Source organism: Paroedura picta, chromosome 11, assembly GCF_049243985.1.
Source record: "Paroedura picta isolate Pp20150507F chromosome 11, Ppicta_v3.0, whole genome shotgun sequence".
Classification (NCBI taxonomy): domain Eukaryota; kingdom Metazoa; phylum Chordata; class Lepidosauria; order Squamata; family Gekkonidae; genus Paroedura; species Paroedura picta.
The window spans coordinates 31,619,476-31,646,393 of record NC_135379.1 but is presented as its reverse complement, the minus strand read 5'-3'; the positions used below and the strand labels follow the sequence as shown (position 1 = coordinate 31,646,393).

General features: G+C 42.1%; 1 protein-coding gene and 1 long non-coding RNA gene across 5 annotated transcripts; one reads left to right on the top strand and one right to left on the bottom strand.

Moving 5' to 3' along the window:
• Positions 1–144: 144 nt before the first annotated feature.
• On the bottom strand, positions 145–25,130 carry GALNT15 (polypeptide N-acetylgalactosaminyltransferase 15). Of its 4 annotated transcripts, XM_077304588.1 has the most exons (10): positions 24,102–25,130; positions 20,250–20,416; positions 18,829–19,033; positions 11,623–11,790; positions 10,183–10,300; positions 9,644–9,838; positions 6,910–7,044; positions 4,912–5,013; positions 2,703–2,843; positions 145–714 (listed from the first exon to the last, which is right to left on the bottom strand). In XM_077304588.1, exons 1-10 carry the CDS (start codon positions 24,644–24,646, stop codon positions 580–582), a joined length of 1,911 nt encoding a protein of 636 aa, XP_077160703.1. In that variant the 5' UTR covers positions 24,647–25,130; the 3' UTR covers positions 145–579. The 4 variants fall into 4 exon arrangements, 1 of the variants encoding a protein (XP_077160703.1); XR_013225645.1 differs by lacking the exon at positions 145–714 and having other exon boundaries at positions 2,705–2,843; positions 4,912–5,032; XR_013225647.1 differs by lacking the exon at positions 145–714 and having other exon boundaries at positions 2,705–2,843; positions 4,912–5,032; positions 6,910–7,041.
• On the top strand, positions 3,883–10,947 carry LOC143821040 (uncharacterized). The gene is made up of 3 exons (XR_013225648.1): positions 3,883–4,196; positions 8,308–8,497; positions 9,740–10,947. It is a non-coding gene; the product is annotated as an uncharacterized LOC143821040 (long non-coding RNA).
• Positions 25,131–26,918: the final 1,788 nt, after the last annotated feature.

Sequence of the window (26,918 nt, the reverse complement as noted above, 5' to 3'; positions counted from 1 at the left end):
AGTTACTTAGAATGTTATCACTGGATCCCAGAAACAGAAGTCTGGTAATATTGGGTAGACTGTTAAAATCCATAGGTAAGTAGCACAGCTTGTCATGCTTTCACCTGAGTCACACTGATGCTCTTGAGAAAGAGTTTCTTAAGCTTCAAAAAAATAGTGTTAATTTATTTTAATAAATTAAAGAACATATCAAAATAAATGCTTGCCTTCTGGCATTTCTTTTCCAGCTTTCCTTGAAAGACAAACCTCAGCATCCAGCAGCTATGTAAATAAAAGCTTTATATCTTGCCATTCCATGTAATCGAAGAATTCTGGGTAGCTTGAAAGCACATAGAAAGTTTAACTTCTTAAAAACCCAGCCATCTCATTTCACTTATTTAGTATCTTGTCTCCTGGGAACAGTCAGGCTTTAGCTGCCATCTGGAACTGATGTGGTTAGTTTTGGGTAGAATTGCATGAACCTTGAGTCTGCTCCATCATTCATCTTCTGCTTGAGGTAGAGAGACAGACCTCTTTCAATTTCTCCCAGTCTGGAAATAAATGGACTACATAAGAACAGGTTTAGGAAGTTCTTCATACTCATCTCTCCTCTGGGTGGAGTGACTGCTGAAACTGCCATATCAGATGGGTGTCGTCTATACATTTTTGCAAGCGCAAGTCTGTCTTCGTGGCCTCAATGCATTTCCCGGAAAGATTGTGGACAATCATTCCATTCTGTGCAGAAGCATTAAAAAAAAAAGTTAAGCTGATCATTAACATTGCTAGCACTTTAAAAACAAAAGAGTCCTGAGTTTCTCTAACTGAGGGAGGTCAAATAGTAAAAGGGGTACAAATAACCTTGGGGTGTTTTCACACAAGATGAGAGGCTATAATGCATATTTGCATTATATTTATATATCTGCTTTCTCTTTTGCACGAGCAACTGTAGCACAAAGGTAAAAGTGAGCAGAAGACAAGGCTGAAGTGGAAATGCCCTTTGCTATCTCATTGGAGAGCCTCTTGTGGTGCAGAGTGGTAAGGCAGCAGACATGCAGTCTGAAAGCTCTGCCCATGAGGCTGGGGGTTCGATCCCAGCAGCTGGCTCAAGGTTGACTCAGCCTTCCATCCTTCCGAGGTCGGTAAAATGAGTACCCAGCTTGCTGGGGGGTAAAACGGTAATGACTGGGGAAGGCACTGGCAAACCACCCCGTATTGAGTCTGCCATGAAAACGCTAGAGGGCGTCACCCCAAGGGTCAGACATGATCCGGTGCTTGTACAGGAGATACCTTTACCTTTTTATCTCATTGGAAACAAATGTTACAAGCATTAGTTTCTTTTGGTTAGCCAGATCAGCTTCTGACCTAGTCTTCATGCTAACATACTGAAGTGCAAACAGAGAGAAAACCTTCTCCTTACCTTCTCACTCCCACAACCTCTATAAAAACCCTTGCTGAACTCCCAAGACGTCTTTGCACCCAAGTTTGGCCCTCATTTCTGACTGCTTGGGCAACCAAAGTGGTGACTGAAGTCTCATAAGGTAAGGAGACCCTCTTGCCAAACTGTTTTTAAAGAGGACCAGGAAAATAAAGAACAATGAGAAACCTCTTGGGCAGAGATGATAGCAGTGGTGAGGTTGTTGTGGGGGGGATGTACACTGGCTACAGTGCCTGTCTCGGTTTGGGGGGGGGAGGGACTTGAGTTGCCACTTCAGGTGCAAAACCCATGGTATTCTCAATGCAGACCTCTTCCCCTGAGTACCAAAGAAAGTGTGAGAAATTTACAATGCAACCCTACGCCAGCAGGATGTAGTGGTTAAGAGTGGCAGCTTCAAATCTTGTGAGTCAGGTTTGATTCTCCGCTCCTCCACATGCAGCCAGCTGGGTGACCTTGGGCAAGTCACAGCCCTGATAGTGCTGTTCTGACTGAGCAGTCCTGTCAGAAAGTATTTCACCCTCACCTACCTCACAGGGTGCCTGTTGTAGGGAGAGGAAGGGAAGGCAATTGTAAGCTGCTTTTAAGACTCCTTTGTGCAGTGAAGAATGGGCATAAAGGCCAACTCTTCTTCATCTTCATCACCTTTATCTTCTTCATTACCTTCACCATCTTCATCCTTCTAAGTCCATTGAAGTCAATAGTCTTAAAAGGGAGTAACTTTGCTTAAGGTTGTGCTTCATGTGATTTAATGGGTAGAAAACAGATTTCTATTCCAGCCAGCTGCTTCCTAGGGCTTCCTTCTCTCAAGTCTTCTTTCAATGGAGAAATAGTTCCTTTCACAGAGAAAGTGTTTCTCAAATGCAGGAAAAAAACAGTTATCTATTGGAGGAATTTTTCCCCCTTACAGGAAGCCTTGGCAGACAGATGTCTTATTAATGGAAGAGAATCATAAAATTCAACCCAAAGTGCTTAATGATTCTTTATAAGCTATCTCAAAACTTTCTTGGTTGAGAGGGTTAACTATATAATTCATGTCAATAATAGATTGGCTTTAAAATGTGTTGGTGATCCCCAAAGAGTTACTATTGGGTTACTATTAGGTAGATGTAGCTACTCCACATACACACAGTGTTACTTCCATAAAGAAAAGGGGTACTGTTGTTTTGGTCCTGTTGAACTTGGAATAATACTGTGACAGAGTACCCAGATTAACAATCTCATTTGTACGTCAGCTCAGAAGCCAACTCTGTTCTGGTATTCATTGTCTTGGGGCATGCTCATTGATTACCTCCTCAATATCCCAGTGTTGTGAGCTGTTTTCCATTGCCTTTGTACAGTTCTGAAGGACAACTTTTTCATGCCTGACATCAAAGCAAAGCTGTTGTGAAGAACCAAAACAGATTTCCTTCATGCCATTGTATTCAAAGTGCTAGGAGACAAAAAGGATAACGCAAGTAAAAAAAAACATGAATATTTAAGAAATTATTTTCTGCCTTGGGGGAAGGGATCTAAAACATATATCAAATTAAGTATGCATTTATAAAATGCATTACATACAAGTTAATATGCTAGGGACGTGGTGTTTTCCTGAGGCTGTGAAATGTAGACTAAACCAAAGCAAAATGTGGAGCCAAGAATACTCTGAGTTACAATCAAGATGCAAGCACTTTAAACTGAAAACAGCAATATTTTAAAATTCATTTTTGGGTTTTGTTGTCAAATCACAGCCGCTTCATGGTGACTCCATGTGGCTTGCAAGACATTTAGGGGTGGTTTTCCATTGCCTCATGCCGCCTTGCCAGGCCACACCTACTTGGCTGGTGGTTATGCCGAGACAGAGGGCTAGCCAGAGACCAAAACATTTTAATTTGTCCATCCAATCTGCTCTTCTATGGATACAGTACTCAGCAGGAGGAGTGGGGAGCAAAGTCAAGCTGAGCCAGGGTCAGTAGAGTGAGTCAAAAGCCAAACCAAGAGTCGGAAGCTGGGGCGTGGTCAGAAGCCAAGCCAAGTCTGGAACTGGGAATGTAGTCAGGAGCATAGTCAGAATCTGAGCCAAGGAACTTGGACCAGGAGAGTAGCCAGAACCTGAACCAAGGGTCTGCAACTGGGAGTCAAAGGTGCAGAGCTTTGCCATGACAAATTGGAATAGGAGTTGCCTGAGAAGATGAACAGGGAAATACACGTGTTGCCTCAAGATCCTCCTGAAATACACAGAGGAGGGTGGAGCAGCCCTCAGCCAAAGGGCCTGCAGCTGGAGCTAATCCTCATCAGAGGAAGGTGTCGCAGATGGGCCCCATCTACCTTCACAGTGAGCTGCCAAGCATGCTGATCTTCTGACAGCTGTCATGGTAGATTGATGATGCCATCACTGCTGCTCCAGTGAGTGTCCAGGGCTTATGGGGGTCTTGGCCTTTTGGTATTGGGTGATGCCACCATTTCCCCCCTTTTCCGGCTCCTAAAATGGCCACCCAGTGCTTCCCCCTGGTGCCTCTTGATTGAAGTGCAGCACAGGCCAGCCAAGATAAGAGACAGAAACAGGTAGGGGGAAGAGGTGAGGGAAGTACAGGTTGGAAACAGATTAGCATTATAGAATAAGTAGAATAAAATAGAAAGTGAAAGACTCCTAGTCTAGACCTGCTCTTCCTCTCGAAGCAGGAAGAATGGAGAAGGAGGACGTTCCCAGCTGGGAGACAGGAAGCTCTATTTAGTCTTGCCACCAAGCTGTCCTAGAAGGAGAACTCCTGTTGTTGGCATAGCGTTATACCAGCCCTGAGCTATGGTGAGTTAAATTACTTTATCCTACTTCATGCCTTGCAGAGGGTTTTGCTGTGGCTATTGTGGTGCAATTGCTTTGATTTTAACAGCTGTAGGTAGGGTTTCAGGCGGCAAAGTTAATTGGCAAGGAAGGCACATGGGAGTGCTTATGTGCAGTCTATAGGCTGGTCTTGGATAATTCTTTTTGTTCCACACTACCTTTTTCCTGTTTGATATAATTGTTTCTAGGTTTCCCCCTTGCTCTATTTCTTTTCAGTTGTCTTTAAATGATTATCAGATAATCTGATTCTGTGAAGGCAAAGGGGTGGCAGATTATAGTTGATGAGTGATTGGGATGTGAGTGTCCTGCATAGTGCTGGGGGTTGGACTAGATGACCCGTGAGGCCCCTTCCAACTCTATTATTCTATGATTCTATGATCTTTGGACAGTCCTCAATTTCTTACATTGTACTTTGTTATCCTCTCTTTTTTCATACTTCATCAATCCTTTTAAAAATCCAGTGTAATATTTCTTTGTTTTCTTTCTAATTAATTTCAGGTGAGCAATGATTTAAGGCAAGTAGTGCTGACAAAATGTCCTCATTTGGGCTGAGTCTGGTCTCATCTATGCCTTTGTGAGAGACCAATATGGCTACCCACCTGAATGTTTTTGCAAGGTGCAAGTAGGAGCACTTTTGTGAAGCAGAGTTCTGATAGTATTGTGTTCAAACACTGCTTACCTGGTTGATATTGCCATTGCAGGGGGAAAATGTAATGTGACCACCAGCAGCAGCCTGTTGAGACTTATATTCTGCACAGAATCCAATGGCAGTGTTGTATAGCTGTAAAAAAATATTGATACTGAAATAAAGTAAAAACAACATTAAATTTAGCTGAACTGAATTAAAATAGGTCCAAATTAATTGGACTAAACCTTTCATCCACATTCATTTCTGTTAAATAGACACAACCACTTTGTACACACTTTAGATATTGTGGCATGTAGGTATGTGAAGTAAGCAAATAAAGAAACTGTGTGCAGGAACAGTTTTTTTCAAAGTGAGAGATATGGTGGTTTCAAGCAATAAAATAAATAAAACGCACCATTAAATTTTTATGCAATGTATTGTATAGATATGAGGATATGTTAGGAAGGCATCGATGAAATTATAATCCATTGCTCTAATTCAGCAAGAGAATTCAGCAAGCATCATCCTCTCATGGATGATGAACTACATACAAATGGATGCTACACATTGGGTTCCTAGTCCTGAGTTTTACAACTCAGTGGAAGAAACAACAATGTCTAGTTACAGTCCAATAAATCCAGCTGACCACAGCAGCCTTAACTGGTAGTATTCTACCACTTTGTTCATCTAAGTGATAGTGGCAGTAGAGAAAGAGTATCTAGGTGGGTGGCATTCTTGTCCTTGGGCTGGTTGCCTCATGGTGGAGACAACAGCCCTGACAAGGCCTATTTTACTTCCCTGCAGCAAGAGACATGCCTTCTGTGCCATGCCTTTTCTATGAATCTTTCTCATGCTGCTTCCTGTCATCTGCCTTCTGTGCCTCTCTTGCGTACCTGCTTCCCAAGAGTATAGTGCCCACTTTGGATCAGGAATATAGGCCATGTGGAGAAGGGGCTTTAGCCTTCTGGCCACACCATTTTCCCAGCTTGAAACATCCCCTAGAGAGTGCTGTTTTGCCCATCAGAGGAAACCCAAGTATATCTAAGTGTACACATGAGATTCCCCAGCAGGCCTAAGAATGTGCCTCTGACCAGGTAGGAAAACTACATGATGAGGGGGCAGCACTGAAGCTCCTTCTCAATATGCACTATAGCCAAAATGGGCATGTTGCACGTGGAAATTGATGAGAACTCCTGTAGGCATTGGCAGGTCTCTCATACATCATTTGGATTCCAAAATGCCCTGTTTCTTGCTGTCTCTATGTGGTTGACTGGTTTCATACCATCTGTTGTGCCTTCTCAGTTCCATGCCTCTTCCATACCTTTCTTCTGCTCTCTTCCTCATCTATGTAATGCCTTAGTCAATATGCTGCAACCTTTGTATATGCAGTCATGTGACTTTATCAGTAGCCTGTGACTTGTTTCATTTAATTGTCTGCCATGAATTTTCTGACTCTTGAACTTAGACTGATCCTCAAAATTCCCCATCTATAAAAATGTTTTCTAGAAGGTCTTCTAATGGCTTTATTCAGTGCTGCCTATATCTGTAATATACATGTGTAATATACCCATAGCCTATTGGACTACTTGTAACACAATTATAGTATGATTGTTTTGTAGTATTGATAATCTTTTATTCATTTTAGCATATGTGGACAGAATTATTTGATGGCCCAGTATTTAATTGTCCATTCAGTTGTCCTACATTTGAAGAACAAAACGTTTTCTGTAGGCTGAGCTTACCTGCCCCACCACTTTGTAACTAGTTCCATCTCAAACCAGCATTGTGTGACTTGTGCAGGTCAGTAGATTCCAGAAACTCTATTTACAAAAATTTATCTAACTTACAAAAACATATCTAACTTCCCACCCCCCCCGCTGATTTAAGTTTATCTAAATATGATTGTATCAGCAAAGGTAATAAAAATTAAAGTGACACTCTCAATTAGATTGAAGCACGAAGTTCTTGGTTGAATGGTACCCAAATATACTCAAGCAAAGGGCAAATCCAGGGTAATGGAGAGTCAAAAGTGTATAGCATTTCACTCGCCTTGCCTGAAAAACGTGTTCTGCGTTGCACTGGATGGAGTTCAGGATATACATTTGAGATAAACCACTGGAAACCTTTGCATCCCAATCTTTGCTGAATCTGGAAACGCTCACTACAGTTTAGCCTCCCAGCCTGCTAACAATGCATCAAACAGAAGGCTAATTAAACTTCTTTACATGTATCTGAAAGTCTGAATTCACAATTTACATATGAAGAAACGAGAATTAACATGAAGCATATAATGAGTAGGAGTGAAAATGGAACATATGGGGCAATTTTGTGGTCATTTTTGCTGCTTTCTTGGACTCTCAACCCTGTTGTTTTCCTCTGATTTTCAAATGTTGTTAGAGCAGCACAGAGAGCTACAAGCTGCAGCAAGTCATGGTGGCTGGCGGCACCTTCAAAAATAAGATGCTCAGTATCCCTTTCAACTACACTCAAAATGACCTGAGTAATTCCAGTCAGGAGGGAAATTAGCAGTGTTAGTTTGACTGAGTAGTACTAGAATTATCCCAAGGCCAAAATGATTGTGGCAAATAATCTGTAGTGACAGTGAAGCTTTATCTCTTTCAAAAACAGAGTCACTCTGTCTAGCTACTAGATCCATGTATGTATAAATAAAATATATCTGCATTATATGCTATGTTAGGACTGCTAAGCTCCAGGTAAGGTCCGGAAATTAGACTTAACTCCCAGACTACAGAGATCAGTTCCCTCAAGAAAATAGCTACTTTGAGGGTGGGCTGTAAGGCATTACATTATACAAAAGGTCTTCTCCTCCCTAAACACCACCACTCTCGGGTTCCATTCCCAAACCTCCAGGAATTGTTGGCAACCCTACGCTGTATGTCGTGAGCACAAAAGACACTTCTATCTTTAAACTGCAAACTATTTATTGACACGTAACTATCAAGGACATTGGTTCTCAGCCTTCCTAAGTCCGTGACCCTTTAATAAAGTTCTTCGTGTCATGGTGACCCCCAACCATAAAATTATGCAAGTGTTATTTCACAGAAATTAAACTGAAACTGACCAATGGCATGAAGATCCATTTTTCATGATTGTATATAAATTGGTTTTTTCTGGGTTTTCTCAGTTCAGTTCTGCCTCTCGTCCCACCATGCTGATCTCACTCTTTCCCCCCAGGTTGAGAACCACTGATCTAGGAGCTAATGTCAACAATGCTTGTTTGTGATGGTCCCCTTTGTTAGAATATGCAAGACCTGCAGTGTGCATACTTGAGCAGAATATAAAGGGTACACAGGGGGCATAGGAGGAGATGTATATTTAGCATAGATAGAATAGGAACTTCCTGATGATTTTCAAATTATATGTCCTGATTGGCTCAATGTGAGACTTCCTGCTTTTTGATCATACTTCCTCTCTGCTTGCTTCCAGAACAGCTGAACAACAGAAGAATCACCACAGACAACAGTTTGTTAGATTGTATTTCTCTCTCTTTCTATACATAGTTGTTTGTTTTCTGAATAGAAGTTATTAAATTTATGGGTTCATTAAGCAAGATAGGGACACCCAGCTCCAACAACCAGCAACTTTACTGGAACCAGAAATTCTGAACAACAAACAGGTAACTATGGAACTTAAATTCAATTCAGAACTGCCAAGGCATGTGATTGGTCCTTAGCAAAGACCCATGACTGGACCTTAAGCCTGGCTTTTAATTGTTCCCTTAGTGTCTCGTACAATTGACTAAGAACTGGGGCTAGCAAATCCCAAGTGAGGACACAGGATTCTATCCTTGTCTCAAGCTCTGAATCTTGCATAGTCTTTGCATACATAATAAAACTATTTTATTTGTTACTCCTCTCTGTCTGTATATTCCAACTCTATCAACATCCTTGACTTACAACCTAGCCCAACTAAGAGATCCACAAATCTTAGCAGGAGCCTAGCTGAATCCTGAAAATGAAAGCAGGATGTATCTAAATAAATCAGTTTTGCTACTGCTGAGATTTGCACCCACATGGGATGTGGAAATCACTAAGATATACAAATGGTACAATCAGCTGAGAACTCTCAATAGAACCAAAAGGGAAATTATATCAGAAATGCAAGAAAAAAGAAGACAGGACAGAAGAAGAAAGCAGCATGAAAACAGTGTTGTTTTTTTTAAAAGACAGACGGCCCTTTTCTGCACCAGGAATTTGGCCCAACTCACTGCTCATTGTGGTTCTGGCCAAATTCTCGCTTCCGCATGATGTCAGCACCAGTCCGGGGCTGTCCCAGGCTTGGCCAGACTCAGGCCCTCATTTGCCCCGCAGCAAGGGAACGCTGATAAATCCACATTCCTTTGTTTGCTCCAGGTGTTAATGGGACCTATGTCGGGCCTGGGCCATGTGGCTGCAGAAGAATCAGGCCGTCCTGGCCCAGCTCCTTTCCACCTGCACCCAAGTACGACAAAAATGCCCCATGTGGCAGAACTGCCTGGAACATTTTTTAAGTACATTTTTAAAAGGCCTATTCCCCCCCCCCCAAGTACAGTGGAACCTCACTGCCCCAGCTGCCACGTGGGAGCACAAATCCGGGGTGAACGAGGTGCAATGGGCCAAGTGCAGGAGTGGGAAGAGGCGGGGCAAGCTGCCCCGTCCCAAACACCAGGCAGCAGCCTGGCACGATGTCCTCTGTGCAATAAAGGCCATAGTGTAATTTTTCTTACAGCTTTAAACAATCCTTTAGCTGCCCTCCAAGATGATCTACTTCCAAGTGGTTTTACCTTGCTTATTAAAAATGCCTTCCTGTTCTGTTCATAAAAGAGTTCTTTAAAGGAATCCAACCAGGTCTCAGCTATTCGGATTTTGTTCCTCACTAGTGCATCTTCATCGTGAAAGTTATTTGGAATTCCAGCTCGGTAGACATGACCCACATGTGAGCATGGGAGGATTTCTACAGACCCACCACAAAGCCATGTCTGGAACAGAAGTGTAGACAAAACCATTCAAACATTGACAGATGACTTCACATGATGAGCAGTGTTGATGAGGAGAATATTTCTAGCTGTGAGTTTTCTTATCTATTGCTAATATAGTGTTAAACCTTGGAGGTAAACATTTCTGTTAATCGAGCACATTTCTGAGAGCCCCATGATCTAGAAATGTTTTGCCTACTGAGAACAAATGAACAAGTGCTTGTGACTTAAATGCTGTCTGTGCTGCAAATAATGCAATTTTAATTTTATAATAAATAATACTGGCACTATTGTTCTTAAGCATGAACTTCAAGCAGAGAGAGCGATGTTTTACCTCAGGTGCTTACCTTTATAGATAACTCAAGATTTTCAGCTCCCGATAGGATCATGTCAGAGTCATAACTCCCTGTATTTTGAAAATAACGTCTGTCCACAGCTACTACTACTCCAGATAATGCTGGACTCCTAAGGAATTTAAAAATATTTTGGAGGTTTTTAAAATTTACTTTTCCAGTTCTGATGCTGTGAATGGCATTTTGTGCATTGAGGAAGCAGAATATGAAAAACACCTCTCAAATGTGCCTTTTAACCAACCACTCCAAGTAGCTGTATGTAGAAAAGAAATAATAATTTTAAAAAATCACATAATTACATGTCTAGTTTTGTTCTTGCCATAAACACAAGCAGAATAGCAGTGGAGAACATCAAAATATTTGCTAAGTATGCATATTTGATCTCCAAAAACTAACTGGCATGAATGGTTTGCACAGTGTTTTTCATTTTTCCAGACCCAGAACACACCTTAGATATGGGGCACACTGACCTGCTCACATTCTGCAGAAAGTCATGTGACCCCAGATTTATATGACAAAAGATGAGAGGCCAGAAATGTGATCTCAGTGGTGGGGTGGAGGACTCTGCTGCAACCACGGGATGGGGCCATGGCTCAGCATCTGTTTGCCATGCAGAAGATCCCAGGTTTGACCCCTGGCATTTCCAGTTAAAGGATTTGGCAGTAGGTGATGTGACCTTGGAAAGCCCTAGGACCTTGGAAAGCCTCTGCCAGCCTGAGTAGGGTGTTGGGTCTATATGTAAACATGCTGAGGACCAAGCTTGAGGTCTGAGTCAGGATGGTAGCTTACAATGTACTTGACCAATGTGTGGCTAGATCCTGTCAGTTAAAGCTGAAACTAATCAATAGTGCTCACTGGTGGGAAGATCCATTGTTTGCTTGTATATATATTGGGTATTTTTCGGGGGGGGGAGTGTATTGGTTCAGTTTAGTCCTTCTTTGTACCATGCTGGAGTCACAATAAAGAGCTCAAATCACTCCCAGTGTCTGTGTCCACCTATGAACCCACGGATTTAACATAGACAAAATTGATTTTAATGGACCAAGGGTCTGATTCGGTATAAGGTAGCTTCAAGTAGTGAAGTTGTGGAACAGGCTCGGCTAAAGCAGAAATGGCAAGGGAGAGCTTTTCTGGGTAAGGGGTTGTTGAGTCTGTCTGTACTAAGAAGTATCCTCTACATCACTGTGACCTCAACTCATCACCCTGCTGGTCATTTTAAGCAGATGTGCAAAATTATACTGGAGGCATGGTGCTTTTGCCTTGTACACATATGCTTAGCAGTAGGTCTTTCAAAAAAGTAGCCAAAAATGGCAGTTTTTTGGAATTTGTGACTATGCAGGTGGGCTTCTATGACCCACCCAATGGTCCCAACCCATAGGTTGAAAAACACTGCAGATTCTCAGGGTTTGAGAGCATTATTTCATTAACCATTACCTGATGGGACTGATGGGAGATGGTCGTAGTTTCTCTTCACTTTCTGGCAATGGCTTCCAGTGGAAATCTAATTTCCAGTCAAAAACACCTTTTTGCAGGTCCATAGAGGGATAATAATGGAAGGTTTTCCAGTCAATTACATCTATGACAGGAGAGACAATCCGACTCCTGAAACAAGAAAATTCTTCAACATCACAACTAAACTTGTGATTAAATTTTCTGGCGATTATAGAGGATGAGCTTGTACTTTGCTATGGGTTCTTTGGATAAAAGGCAGGTTAAATTGTGGTAGTTTAAAAATGCAGCAGCAATACTGTTGACGAACAATAATTTCTAGGATCACATCTTATCAGTTCAAACAAAACATCATTGGTTGCCTATGTGTTTCAGGGAACAATTTAAAATGCTAATAGCAGAAGTAGGAGGGAGGGAATGAGTTCTGAACAGAATGAAGGTAGAAGGATTAAACTCTCATCTTCCTTTCCTGCACAACCCTGAGACAAATTGAGGCTGCATGAGGGCAGTTCATAAACAGAGTGAGTGGCATGATCTTTATCTCTTATGTCTGAGCCTTCAGCGATTAAACTTGCTGGGCTTGTTAGATATGACTTTCTTTCTCAATCAGACCTTCACAGGGTTATTGTAAGTAAAAAATGTGCTTAGAGGCACCCTGGGATGCTCAGGTAATAAATAAACAACTGAGAAGAGATTCCTTGACAGACTCATGAAATGCAACCCCCCCCCTTCACCCCCACATTACAATTCTACAGTTCACGAGTCTACCTGGAAGCAAATTACACTCATTCATTCTGTAAATACATTGGCACATGTATGTAAAGGTAAGCATAACACAAAAGAAATGGCATTGTTTCTGAAAAGCAACCGTAATGGAAGGCATCGTTCCTGCTTAGATCAGGAAAAATAGCAGAATGCCCTCCCTGGCTTGCATTTGCCAAATGTTCCTACTGTGAGTTGTTCTAGCTTCTTTTTATGACTAAAAAAATTGATAAACAGGAGTGGTTAAAATAAATCTTCCCTTTACAAATGATCAATGGTTGGGTAAGAATATATAATACACATGAAAAACAGCGAGGCTGAAGACAGGTGGTAATATCTTGGAGGATATATTTTCTTCTTCGTTGCTTTAAATCTTTCACTAAGAAAAATGAAGTCCGTTACTTTTCAAAATGAGTTACAGTCCAAAAATGGTCTTTTAAAAATATGGCTTCAAAAATGGCAGCCGTGCCAGGTTCGTATGGTTTATAGCTATGATTGTATTGCTTTTCCAAGGATTAAATGTTTTGCCAGTCTAGATAAAATAGTTTAGTGGAAATCAGATTGTCATAAAAAAGACCACTGATGATATTCAACCTGTGTATGTTCCTATTTACATGAAAATGCTTTTGTTTTGAAAGCATCTGCTTTTATCATACTTGCTGACAAATGTAATCTGTTCATAGAACGTTTACTACAACGGCAGTCATTTCGGAACAATATCACAGAAAGTTGGAAAGTGCTTCTGCCATTCCTTTCATTTTTTAACTTAAATGGCAGGCAGTCAGCAGTGCTTCAACACTTTGAAATGGTGCATACATATTGGCAAGCAACTTCTAATGTTACTCTGTGGAATCTGGAGCTGGGAGGGGAGAGAACCAAAAACAACTTATAAGGAGGATTTAAAATGCCTTTAGCAATACTGGTTTCAGGCAACTGTATCATCTGGGATTATTTCACATGTTTGTTTTTGACTATATAAGAGCAACAAAAGGTCACACTTTATTTTGTTAAATAAGCCTTACTTCCTGAATGGGATTTTTTGGGTAGAACATAGCTGATGACAAAATAGCTTCCCATCATTCTTTATGTAAACAAGAACATTGTGTACCATTCTTAGGGTTTTGAAAAATAGAATTAATTCATCCATCTGTTTTTCAGCTTAAATAGGCCTTCCCTGATTTTGTTACTGATTTATGTAACCCAATGCAGGGAGTGGAACATGTTTTAATAAATGTATTGATTGTTTCTGAATCTTCAAAGTGAATCCATATAAAAATGTAGATTGCTCTGATATGTTCGTTGCCAAATCCAGATGAGGCTCTGATTCTGAGACCGACCAACCATATCATAGAGAACCACAGAAAGCTAGTTTTGTAGACTCTCGTCACATGAGGAAACATTCAAAATGAATGTTAACTATGAAAATGATGAGAAATGCCAAATACAAACATTTCTTCAAATCAGGGCTCTTTGGTTTGACAGGCATAGTAGTCAGCGAACTGATCTCTGAGACCATGATGATGCTACGATCAGTCTTGTTGTTCTTTTCATGCCGGCAATCTCACTTCGGTGGCCACTAGTCCATTAGGGGCAGTGCCCTACCAACTCAGACAGCCCTCTTCCCCTGTCCTGTCTGCCTCTCTTTTACTCTCTTGACAGCTTGGGGGGTTGTAGATTTTCAGCTTCATCTACCCTGTCTTTGTTTAACTCTGCACTTGGGATGGGCACTAACTAGCTCACGGTCCTAAATTTCCCAAGAATTTGACTGGTTCGTCTCCCCTGAACATTTCCTGGACCATTTGTCTGGGTGGATTTGGGGTCCGGACCATTCCTTTCAAAGTGAAATGGAGGTTTTTTTTTTTTTAATCTAACAAAGAAATAGCACAGAAAAAGTACATAACAATTTAGGAACTATTATACTATTATATACAATACAAGATAAATTGAGAAGCATCTAGAGTATCCCCTGCTCCTTTGTGGGAGGCCTCCACATAGATCATGTTTCTGACTCCTCAGAGTGGAGTTCCAAGGAGTATTGCTTCAGTAACATCCATTACTACCTTGGCTTCTACTGCTGGCCGTAAACAACATAGATTTTAATGAATAAGTACTATAGATTCTGTTTTGTTACTTTTAGTGCTTTATATTTTTATGTTTGAGTGGAAAAGTAAGTTGCTTCACTGTCCCCAGCTCTCAGCTAAATGCATGTATGTTTGAAAAAGAGGGGAATATACTAGCTGCTATGGTGGCATAGTGGAACACTATGATTTAGGAGATCCAAGCTCAGATTTCGATTCTGCCATGGAAATAGGACTGCCAGACTCAGCCTGGCAATTGACAGGAGATGTGAAAGGCAGGGACTTTCTTTCTTTTTTGGGGGGGGGGTATTGGTTTCCCAGCACAATGTTGTTGCTTCTGGCACAACCCAGAAGTGATGTCACCACACCAGAAATGGTGATGTCATGCCAGGGATGCTGATTTCCATCCCCATTTCTCCATGGCCTTTCCTCCTGTAGCTCAGCAGGGTGGTGACAGGTAACAGAATCGATGGGAAGATGATAATCCTATGTGGAAGCTTGCTTGACCTTCAGCCAATCACGTATACTCAACCCAATTACTCAAAACTGTGAGGATAAAACAGAGGAGAAAAGAATGGTGGAAGCTGCTCCCCATTTGGGAGAACTGCAAGACAGAAATGGAGGAAACAAACAAATAAATAAAGATACTCACAGGCAGGTGTATGACCTTCCCTGATGAGCATCTGGATTAGATCATGGGGGGGGGGGGAGGGAAGAGTTCAGGAGAACCACATACTCTGTTTTTCGCTATGTCTCACTCTGATCTGTCTCTGTGTATTATAAAGATATATGAATTCTTTGATAAGGGAAAGAGATGAGCGTAGCAAATGTAAAACATTATTATAACATTTCTCCATTGCCCTTTCTCTTAGATCTCCTTTGACTGTGTCTTATACACGAATTAATGTGTTCTATTTAGAAATTCCAAGGATGTTTACTTATGAATCTTTCATAAGCCTTAGAAATATGAGATGTAAAATATGGTCACAAGTCTGCCATTTTTCCTTCAAACGCTTGTGGGCTTATTTAAGAAAAGCAGAAACTGCTGAAGGATTCATGTCCCACATTAACATCATTAACATGCTTCATTCCTTCTGCTTAAGTCAATTATGCTAATTTAAATTCCTTATATATTATCTTTTGTAGGGGAAGAATGAGGAGTTGCTACTACTTAAATATAATGTGGGATCTTGTTTGCCTGACATGAGGCTTTTCACATTCTTAACCAACTGGTAGGTTTATGATATGCCCCAAATTTCATTTTCATACTCAAGTCTTATTTTTTATTTATTTGTATTTATTAATTAGATTTCTATACTGCTCTCCCAATAAGCTGGCTTAGGGCAGTGTACGTCATATTAGAATCACCATAATAAAACCTCATAAAATGATTAATAATTAATTAAAATTTGCATCAACTTCATCAGTCCCGAGTTGGGAAGTCATCAGATCTCCCAGAGATAGACTACAGGAGATTTTATTTTGTATTCCCACATAAAATGAACATCTGAAGAGGGCATGGTCTCCAATTCCCCGCCTCCACATCTACAGATTACTTTTGGAGTCTTTTTATAGTGCCCCTCAAGCAAAGCAGATGGTAAAGCAGAGCACCTCGCAAGAGTAAATGCCCTCCTGTGGTTCTTAATCTCCAGAAAGGACAGAAAAGCTGCTGGCTTCTGAATGTATCTGTTTTCTGTGGAGGCCTTGAACTTGGGTGAACTTGACAGGTCTAGATGAAAAACCAATTCTGGCATCAATCTTCTGCATGCCAGTTACCAGGCGAATCATAGAGTCAGAGATGCATTTAGGGACGTAATACAGCTCTAAGGAACTTAGACTGTACGCACTAACAGATAGATGCCTGAAGCAGGGGAACCAAGGAATGTTCCGTACAACATCTGTGCAATTGTTGTTGCCTAGAATAACCTAAGAGCGTCTGGAACAAAATGGGCTCCCTTTGATCGGAAAATGTTTACTACATTGTCTACAGTTTTAGACTGGAACCAGAAGTCTGAAAGTATTTGAAACTCTTAGCCTGTTCTATTTTTCCCTCCTATGGGCCAAGCCTTCTTTCTGAATTATTTGCCAATACTTGATTTTCTAATTCTTGATTTCTAATGATTCTTTCTCATATTATTCTGCAACTCTACTCAACACCCTTTTGAGACCAACTGGTGTTCTGGCCAGGAGTATTAAGTCGTCTGCATAAAGAAGGGCTGGGATGTTTTGAGAGGCCAGTCTTGGGGAATGCATGTCTGTCAAACTCAGATAACTTCCCATTTCATTGATGTAGTATATAAAGAGCATTTATTGTTGGACATTTTAACAGACTTAAAAGTATATTGGGTTGAGTCCCATGGTAAGAAAGATTTAAGGAAATGGGAGTGCAAGAGGGCTGAGAGTTTCTTAAAAGTGAAATACTGAAGGCTCAATCACAAACAGTTCCCTTAAGAAGAACAGATGGAAGGTGCCTAAGGAAGCCAAGGTGGCTCCATAAGCAGCTGTCAAATGATTTGAGGTATAAAAAGAATCATTTAGGAAATGGAAAGAAGGCCTTATTACCAAGGATGAGTATAAGCAAATAACCAATGATTGTAGGGAGAGTGTTAGAAAAGCTAAAACTCAATATGAGCTTAGGCTAGCAAGAAGTGCATAGTTATGTTTCAAGTAAGAAAAAGAGTAAGAAGACTGTAGGACCACTGCGAGGACAAGAAAGTTAAAGTATAACAGATGATGAAGAGAAGGCTGAATTGCTCAACTCCTATTTCTCCTATTTCTCCTCAAGGTGAGGGGTTTGGAGACCAAAATGTATGAGGAAAAATTAGGGGAGCTTGGTCTGTTTAGCCTGGGGAGGAGATGACTGAGAGGGGATTTGATAGCCATCTTCAAGTATTTAAAAGGTTGCCATGTAGAGGATGGAGCAGAGTTGTTCTCTCTTTCCCCGGAGGGACGGATCAGAATCAATGGGATGAAATGAATTCAAAAGAAATTCCAACTAAACATCCGGAAGAAGTTCGTGACAGAGCGGTTTCTCAGTGGAACAGGCTTCCTCAGGAGGTAGTGGATTCTCCATCTTTAGAATTGTTTTAAACAGAGGCTCGAGGGCTATCTGACGAAGAGGCTGATTCTGTGAAGGTTCAAGGGGTGGCAGGTTACAGTAGATGAGCGATAGGGTTGTGAGTGTCCTGCATTGTGCACATGGCTGGACTACATGACCCAGGAAATACCTTCCAACTCTCTTATGGTTTTGTAAATGGTGTGAATTTTGTAGCTGATATGGAGCCATATTTTAATAAATCTATGACTACAGGAGATCTTTATTTCTTTTATCTTTATTTTCTTTATTCATAGTCCGCCTTCCTCACTGAGCCTCAAACTGGATTACACTGTGTTAAGTCAATACAATCAATAGGATAAGCAAACTGATAAGTCAAGGATCTTTAACATGGTGCCCATGGCTGCCGTGGCAATCAAACCTTTTCTGGTGGCTGCCAAGTGTTTGGGGGAAGGGGGACTAAGGATGGTAGTCCCCAAGTGAGACCTAGGAATCTCCTGGAATTCTAGCTCATCTCCAGGTGACAGAGATCAGTTCCCCTGAAAAAAATGGCTGCTATATTCCACTGAGGTTCCTCCCTACCCCAAATCCTGCCCACTCCCAGCTCCACCCCGAAAGTCACCAGATATTTTCCAACCCAGAGCTGGCAATCCCAGTGGAACCAGGTAGGGCTTCTGCCCATCAAGGTTTCTAGTTGACTATTGAAACTTTGATTGCCTGTGCATATTTGTTAAAATGTTTGCTTAGGCAGCAGCTGCCATCACAGCACAAGGATCTACACTGTGTTTAAGCTATGGCAATCATTCTATGGCTGGTTCTACCACCTCTGGGAGCCATTATGGGGCAACCATTTTGTTGCTGCACCCAACATACCATGTCAGAATTCCACCTGTGCCTGCAGTTTCAAAAGTGGCTGGGGACCCCTGTGATAAGCAAACTAATAAGACTAGGACTATAGCAGTCAGAACAGAAACAGAGCATGATATGTTGAACAATGCAGAAAATGGCATTACATAAAATGAGGGTAACTGTAGTCCACCACCATTGCATTCCTGTTATCTCAGCAAAAAATACAATGATTTTGGGGACAGCACATTTGCTCATATAAAGTCCTGTTCTGAATACAAAAGTATAATTAGCAACTCTCCCTGCTGCTTTTAGCTTTAACCAGGAGTTTATGAGAACTTATGCATCAAGAATGAATACTGATTGTTCAACACCCACAGTCCTTCATGCTAGAGCTTTCCATTTGGCAAAGATGCACTGACACAGTAGATCAAAGGAATAGTTAGTTACCTGTCACTGGCTAGTCTGTCCAGCAGAGGTTCTAGCCAGCCTCTGAGACACTCACAGTGGGAGTCCATGAAGACCACAACATCCCCCGTTGCTCGTGCAGCACCAAGCATACGACCCTGAATGACCCCGAGTCTTTTGTTGCTCCTAATCAATTTCACACCTGCCAGCTTAGAGATGTGTTCACTCAGGGGTGACTTTAAGTGTCCTGCCATTAATACAACAATGATTTAGGTTAGTCTGAAGATGTCTCTTCCCCACCCATAAACGAATAATTTTTCTTCCAGATATTACTTAGATGCAAGTTTGTCTATTTGATCCACAATGTTGTAGAGCAGAAAATAAGAGAGTGAAGACTTGCTGATTTCCTTAGTGGTGTTTATGGTAAAGTGTGTGTGTGTGTGTGGGGGGGGGATCCCTGGAAAGTTTTATTTCATGCTCAGATGTAGCTTACAACAGTTTTAAAAACATTCGGCCATGTTCTTGCTGAAGATCATTAAGTGCTTCTCTAGATGATGATATACATCTGAATACATGACTTTCTCAATGGAAAAGTTTTTGAAGTCATGGGAGCTTCTGTCTGTAAAGTGTTATGGGTGATGATTCTTTCCCCCATACAAATCCTCACTTGATGTTGAAGCAATGCAGTAATTAATAACTGTATATGAACTGAACCTAAATTAACCAATAGGGAAGAGTGACAGCAGACCTATATTCCAAGAATGCCACTATGCTATGATTCCAGTTTTGTGTCTGAGATGCAATCCCAGCAAGTTGAATACCTGATCAGCAAGGCTGATTCTGCACTTACTTTGTTTTACCATTGTCAATCCTGCTGAATTCAGATCGATTTGAACCCAGGTCTTCTTCCTTCCTCCCCACCCCCCAATTGAAACAGAAAGCCTTCAGCACTTGATTGGGGAAGCTCAGAGGAGGGAAAGGAGCAGTGGTCCTTCATGTCAGAAGGATCCAAGAGACTGAAGATGGGCTGGGAGACAATGCGGTCATATACAATTTCTGTCACCTTGTAGTTAAACATTACAAACAATCTACAAGGTTGAATGTTGAAAATGATGAGTTTACAAGCAAACATTGCAATTATTTGTCTAGTTCATCAAAGGGCGGTCCTTGCTCTGATGAGTATTCAGAATGAATATTGAGCAAAGTTTGAGACCAGTGGCACTTTTATAACCAACAAAGTTTTATTCAAGATATAAGCTTTTGCGTACATGCACATCAAAGGGATAGCAGCAGAGCAGAGAGTGAAAGATGCCCTGTGCCTATGACTTCCCTCTCTTTTGCAGTCTCCCTCTGAAAGCTGAGTCTAAGAGACAACGTAAAGACCTTTGCTTCCAACAGAGTTTCATATCTTCTCTGCTAAACCAGCAGATCACATCAGACTCACCATAAGAGCAAATAATTACCTTGTGTGCTGAGGTCGTCTACAAGGATGATTTCTTTGAGAAAAGCTCTGGGGGCTGTATCCAAGATGCTATGGACTGTCCTCAAAAGAGTCGACCAGGCTTCATTGTGGAAACAGATGATGACACTAGCTCTAGGCAGGTTAGGTCTGGATTCTTGTTTCAGGCACCTTAGTAAGGAAGGAACAAAAGATATGCAATGCAAATTTATTCTGTGTTTGGCTCATGGTTAATTTTACAGCCACAAGATGAAAACATTGACAATGCTGCATACTCCACCATCACTTACTGAAATATCAAATAGGTAGCGTGTGAGACAAACAGGATCGGAACTCAATGCAAAACTATCAATTAGGTAATTACGGTAATGGGTGACATGTTCTTCTCCCTTTTTGGGAAAGCATCTTTTTCTTTTGCCCAATAAAATATTCTGTGTTATTAAATAATTGTCTCACCATGAGTGGCTTAGAAACAAATGCGCTTTGCTTTATCCATTTTGCACCTCAGAATTATTTAATGCATTGACCAAATGTTGAACCCAACCATACACACCTGAGCATGCCAGTCCCAAGTCCGGGTAAATGGGGAGGGTTACCTTGTAAATATTTTGCCAAGAAAATCCCATGTTAAAACTCTCAAATGAATTAGAGGCAGATTTGAATGAGGGTGCACAAATAGGTGAGTGCAGACACCAAGTGAATACCTACTTCCCAGCATCCAAAGAGGGATAGTGAGAACCACAGTGAGTTCCCAGGCAAAGAATCCCTTGGGCAGCCCTTGCACTATGTAAACCCAACCCCAAAGACCGAGGGAAACAATTCCCTTTACTTGGCCATCTCCATGGCCCCCAAAGTAAGCAAAGCCCTCAAAAACGTTGTTGCCCTGTTATTCCTTTTTAGCAGCATCACTCAGTGGTTTGGGCAGGTCAGGCAGGCTTGATTACATTCTTGTTTTTGAACAGCATATTCCCTTGCCATATCATAAACTGTTCTTGGCTTGTTTGTTTAAGAACTTGCCTCACTGTCCAATGTGGTCAGCCACTTAGCATTGCTGCTCGAGAAATGTAAGGCATTTTAAATGCATTACACTGTTCTGTAAAAAAAGAGTAAAAAAGGAGAGTGGGTGGAGACAGTCTGAACCCTTCAGCCTAACTTCCTGGAGATGAGCTGTACTTTCAGGGAATTCTCAGACCCCACCTGGAGGCTGGCATCCCTAAAAATCAATGCTACACAGTCACCCCTCAAAAGCAGCCATTTTTGCCTGGGAAGCTGATCTTTATAGTCTGGAGATGAGCAGCAATTCCAGGAGATCTCCAGGTCCCACCTGGAGGTTGGCTGTCCCTGGTCTGAACATTTTATCAACCTAAAATAAAATGGAGATAGAAGGAACAGGGCAGACACCTGTGTACTGTGACTACCTCACGTGTACTAGGGCAGGGGGACATTTTGGTGTCTGTGGCCTAATTCACACAAGAAGGGAAATGACACAGAACTGGGAGGAATTAGTTGCCATGTAATCTCCCCCTAAGAAGAGTCTCCAGTCTGATTTTCCCTTCACATTATCTGAAGACGTGGCTCTGGAAAGCTCATCTGTAACCACTATGCCCCAATTGCCACTCCTCTCCCACACTCAAGGAACATTCCAAACCACAGCTTCTTGACACCCATATCTCCACACCCATGCCCGCATTTATCACCACGCCACCACAACCTCCCACACAACACACACATTCAACCCCATGCTGTTACAGACTGGACAACTCTTCCCCTTCCTCTTCCCACCACCAAGCTCTAGCACCCGTTGTATTCCTGGATACAATGGGCTTTGCCCCTAGTTCTCTAATAAGGCAAGTGCAGAGACAAATCAGCCATGGATCTGGACTTGGGTATGCAAATGCCATGATAAGCTAGTTTCTTGAAATGCACAGAACCATTTTTGAACTCTAGGAGTCTGCAGAGCAAGTAGGTAACATAAGGCATGAAAAAGGAATACTCAGGTTCAGATTTTTGCTCAGGACAGAATCTCACTGGTTGATTGGGATGGAAAAGACACCTGTCTCCCTATGGTTGTGGAGAGGTTAAATATGGACGTTTAGCTAAACCATGCTGGGATAATGGAATGAAATCAACATTACAGCATATGCTTAATCAGAAGTAGATCCATTCAACAGGACTTGCTTCCAAGAAAACATATGTAGAGCCGCAGTCCATGTTAATGTGATGGATAGTGGTTTACGGTGCACATCACTGATATTTGGCATGGCTGAACTCAAATTAAAAGTGCATTTTTAATTAATTCAATTAATTAATCATCATTTGTTCTGTTCTTGCTTTGGCAGCTGATCATTCCCGGCACAGCGGGCATCATGCCCAAATGCGCAGGTGTGGAGCTGCCACGCCTGTGCATTTGCGCTCACCGGCGTGCTGGTGCCCCAGCGCCCGCACCTCCCTTCCCCCCGCGGGGACTGCTTGGCAGCTGGACGCCTGGGTGCCTGCACGTTTGCACCTGCTGCCGTGCCAGTGCCTCCCTCTCCCCCCCCCAGTCAATGGGCCTCCCTCTCCCCCCACTCGGTCCTCGGCCTGAAAAAGATTGGGGACCACTGTTTTAGACCACTGTCACCATTGCAGCAAAATATATCTTCAAAACACACAAATAATATTACAGCACATGTCTTTAGTGCTAACTTTGTACACATGTAAGTCATGTATCATATAAAATGGTGATATAGGAAGACCCAGCTTGCTGGGGGGTAAACGGTAATGACTGGGGAAGGCACTGGCAAACCACCCCGTATTGAGTCTGCCATGAAAACGCTAGAGGGCGTCACCCCAAGGGTCAGACATGACCCGGTGCTTGCACAGGGGATACCTTTACCTTTACCTTATAAGCATCAGTTAGTGGTTGGTAGGTTCCCATTCAATATAGGAAAGCACTCCTGTTGTGCATTGTGACTTTAAATCATTGCTCACCAAGTTTTGAAACAGTAGGCTTTTAGGTCCTTGTGTAAATCTGCAAACATGCATTTCCCTCCTCCATTGTTCTAGCTAACTCAAAGTTTTCAACCTTGTGAGTCAAGGGCTTCATGCCCTTTGTAACTTTGTAACTTCTGCACCTGCAGAAACAAACTTGCTAGCTGTGACTCTGATGCAATTCTCAAGCTTGTCGGTAGAGGGCACTAAAACACCTCATAAATAGATAAAATCTAGTGTACATACTGAACATGCAACTTCCTGTCCATCTGATTAAAGCGTGCCATCATTTCTACTGGCAGCATGAAGAAACTGTAAAATTCTTAGAATAGCAAAGTGTTTATTTGCTCATCCCTCAGTGTTGGGGCTGAAACCGTTGGGGCTGAAACCATCACAGCGGGTTGTAGTATGATCTGCCAAACCCCAACGCCGATTAAGGTGTGTTTTTAAAAATAAATAAATAAACCAAAAAGGATTTCAGTGAAATACACTACAGCAGGGGTAGTCAACCTGTGGTCCTCCAGATGTCCATGGACTACAATTCTCATAAGCCCTTGCCAGCTCATGGGAATTGTAGTCCATGGACATCTGGAGGACCACAGGTTGACTACCCCTGCACTACAGAGTTTACCTTAAGTTTATTCTTTTTAATTTCCCTTCCAAAACATTGTGACAAAAATATCCCCCCCCCCTGCAAGATGTGGATTGTTCTTTCTAGACAAAACTGCTGCCTTGATTTCAGTTTTTCAAACAAATAAATTGATTCTTGCTCGGATGCAAAGCCCAAAAGGCACATTATTGCCCCAGGAACAGGAGGAATCTAGAGGGAGGTTGTGTTTCTGGAGTTCTGAAGGGCATCAAGGTTAAATAGAAAGTTTTTACTTACAAAGGATGCCGTACCTCAGGAAGCTCCCTGTGCAGCGGGATTTGTTGGCTGAGGGCTTCATTAAACCCATGAACTTCCAGCCCAGCCATCAGCAGTTGTTCACCTGCATCAGCCTGCTGTCCCACCTGCAAGGGAAGCGGTTGGAGCTGGAGCTCTGGGTCTTGCACTGGTTTGTTCTCCTCTTGCTTTCTGCTTTGTTGCCTGACCATCCGGTACCCTTTCTTAGGGTTCCTCTTGGCTGTGGGTGCTTCTATAGCCATCAGGAGCTCGTCTTCCCTTAGGGGGATAAAGGGCGACCGTCCCTCTTGGGGAATATACTGCTCATTGTTCTCCAGAAAGTCTAGGATTTCTTGAGGCTCTCCAAAATCCACCTGGTACCCCTCTTTGGGGCTATAGTCTGCTGGCAGGGAGATTCCTTCCTTGTTCAGGTCTTTGGGTGGTGGGCTTCGCATCGTCACCACCAATAGTAAGAAGGAGAGGACCAGCAGCAACAAGAGAAATTGCAGTTTCCGTGATCCATACCTGCATCCTTTCCTCAAGAGCATCGTTTCAGCAGCAGGGTAAGACGGACGCTCCTTTCTTAAACCAGTCACATCTTTCTTGCCCCTCAGCAAAGGATCTGCCAAGTGGTTTCATCCCATTCAGAAATCTCTATGGATTTTGCATGCCAGTTTTGGCACGCCAAACATTTTCAAAAATTCCAGTTTCAAATACTTGTGAAGACGAAATAGATCCACTTTGGAAAAGATGATTTTATGATAACACAGAATTCCAGATGGTCTAGTGGAGGGGGAAAAATATGATGAACTGGGTAAAAAGGTTCATTCAAAATATCTTAGAGCTGAACTGTTTTCCTTTTTAATTCTGAGGGGGGGGGGGGCGGGTGGAGAAATCCTCTTGCTGGTTTCCTTCTGTGACGGCAAAAGACTTGCAAAGGCTGCCAGAGATACCCCTGCAAAAGTCTTTCTGTGGTGGCTCCGACTGGCAGCTTCAACTGATGCGAACTACTCAGCCTCTGACTCCGTTTCACACATAAGTATGCACTCAGTCAAGAAAGAAGCACTTTGCCAGACATAACAGAGCAGTGTATGTGTGTGTGTGTGTGAGTGTGTTTCTCTTGGTCCTAATGCCCTCACGGTTCTTGCAAGCAACAGAAGACAGGATTTTTTTTTAAAGCCAACTCTTGAAAATAATTCAGGATGCTTGTTCAGCATTTCCTTCCTAAACAAGGGAGTGTCTCTTATAGAAACCTATTTTGTTCCAGAACGAAAGAATTTTTTTTTATTAACCTACCCCATAACAATGGTAATGACATGAAAGGAAAACAGGCTATCGGAAGGACTTGTGCTCTCTTTCTTGAACAAAGAGGGAAGGAGGGCAGTCCATGCTCCTATTAAAGCTTGAAACTAGCCTTGAATCTATATGATCTGGAGCTAGATTGCAGAATACAGACATACAAGGAACATGACTCGGGGTGGGGGGTGAGGGGAGAGATCATCAGTGTTGCCTGCAGAAAAGAAATGCTAAGATCTTCCATGATACATTTTGATTCTGTTTAATTATTTTATGTTACTGGATGCCGTTTTCATCACGTGTTGATTTATCTGCATAATAATAATATTCTAATAAGAGCTCCAGCCCAGCAGGGCCTAGTAGGAATGGGTGCCATCCGTTCCACTACCCTTTGTGCTATGTGATGTCTACGTAGTAAGGCGGAGATTGCTAGATAGTGGAGGCCTACTGGATCATACTTTAGAGATTGCTTCAGACTGCTGCAACTAAAGCCAATTCCCTAGGATCCAACAGTTCAGTTTTGATCTCCACTATGGTCTTCCCAGTTGCAATGTATGGCTGTGAAAGTTGGACCATAAGGAAGGCTGAGCGTCAAAGAATTGAGGCTTTTGAACTCTGGTGCTGGAGAAGACTCTTGCGAGTCGCTTGGACTGCAAGGTGAACAAACTGGTCAGTCCTAGAGGAGATCAGCCCTGACTGCTCCTTAGAAGGCCAGATCCTGAAGATGAAATACTTCGGCCACCTCATGAGAAGGAAGGACTCCCTGGAGAAGAGCCTAATGCTGGGAGCAATTGAGGGCAAAAGAAGAAGGGGACGACAGAGAATGAGGTGGCTTGATGGAGTCACTGAAGCAGTGGGTGTGAACTTAAATGGACTTAAGTTTCATTTCCCTGACATAGCTGCATGCATATATCACACAAGTTTTACAAATAATATAATTTTATTGAGACCATCCTCTGTCCAAACTATATCAAGATAAATGGGATTGACCATTCTATTTGTAATATATATTTATATTCTAGTAGTATATAACAAGCTATGGGTGCGAAAGCTGGACCTGAAGAAAGAAGACAGGAGGTAAATAGATGCTTTCACATTATGGTGTTGGAGACGAATGCTGCAAATACCATGGACAGACAAAGTTACCAACAAGACACTTTTAGAGAGGAGCAAACCAACTGTGTCATTAGAAGGCAAGATGTTACGACTAAAGCTCACTTACTTTGGCCACATCATGCGATCAAACTCGTTAGAAAAATCATTAATGCTTGGCATGGTCAGCAGCAAAAGGAAACGTTGTTGCCAAAGGATCAAAGCCGATACAGAGATGACCATGAACCAATTAAAAGAAGCAGTCAGAGACGGGCTCATGGCGAAGACTTTCCTATAGAATAACCAAGGGTCGGATCCGACTGAACAGATAACATCATCATCATCATCATATACTAGTAGTAGGGCTGTCGAGGACGACTAGTTTGGGCAGCGCGGGGGGTCCGGAGAAGGAGCGTGCTGACAGGAGCGGAA

Excerpts from the sequence above, each read along its gene's own strand:
- GALNT15 (XM_077304588.1), bottom strand. The coding sequence starts at position 24,646 with ATGCTCTTGAGGAAAGGATGCAGGTATGGATCACGGAAACTGCAATTT. Across the intron at positions 19,034-20,249 it reads AGACGACCTCAGCACACAAG|GACACTTAAAGTCACCCCTG; the intron begins GTAATTATTTGC and ends TATTAATGGCAG. Across the intron at positions 9,839-10,182 it reads ATCTTGAGTTATCTATAAAG|ACATGGCTTTGTGGTGGGTC; the intron begins GTAAGCACCTGA and ends CTTCTGTTCCAG.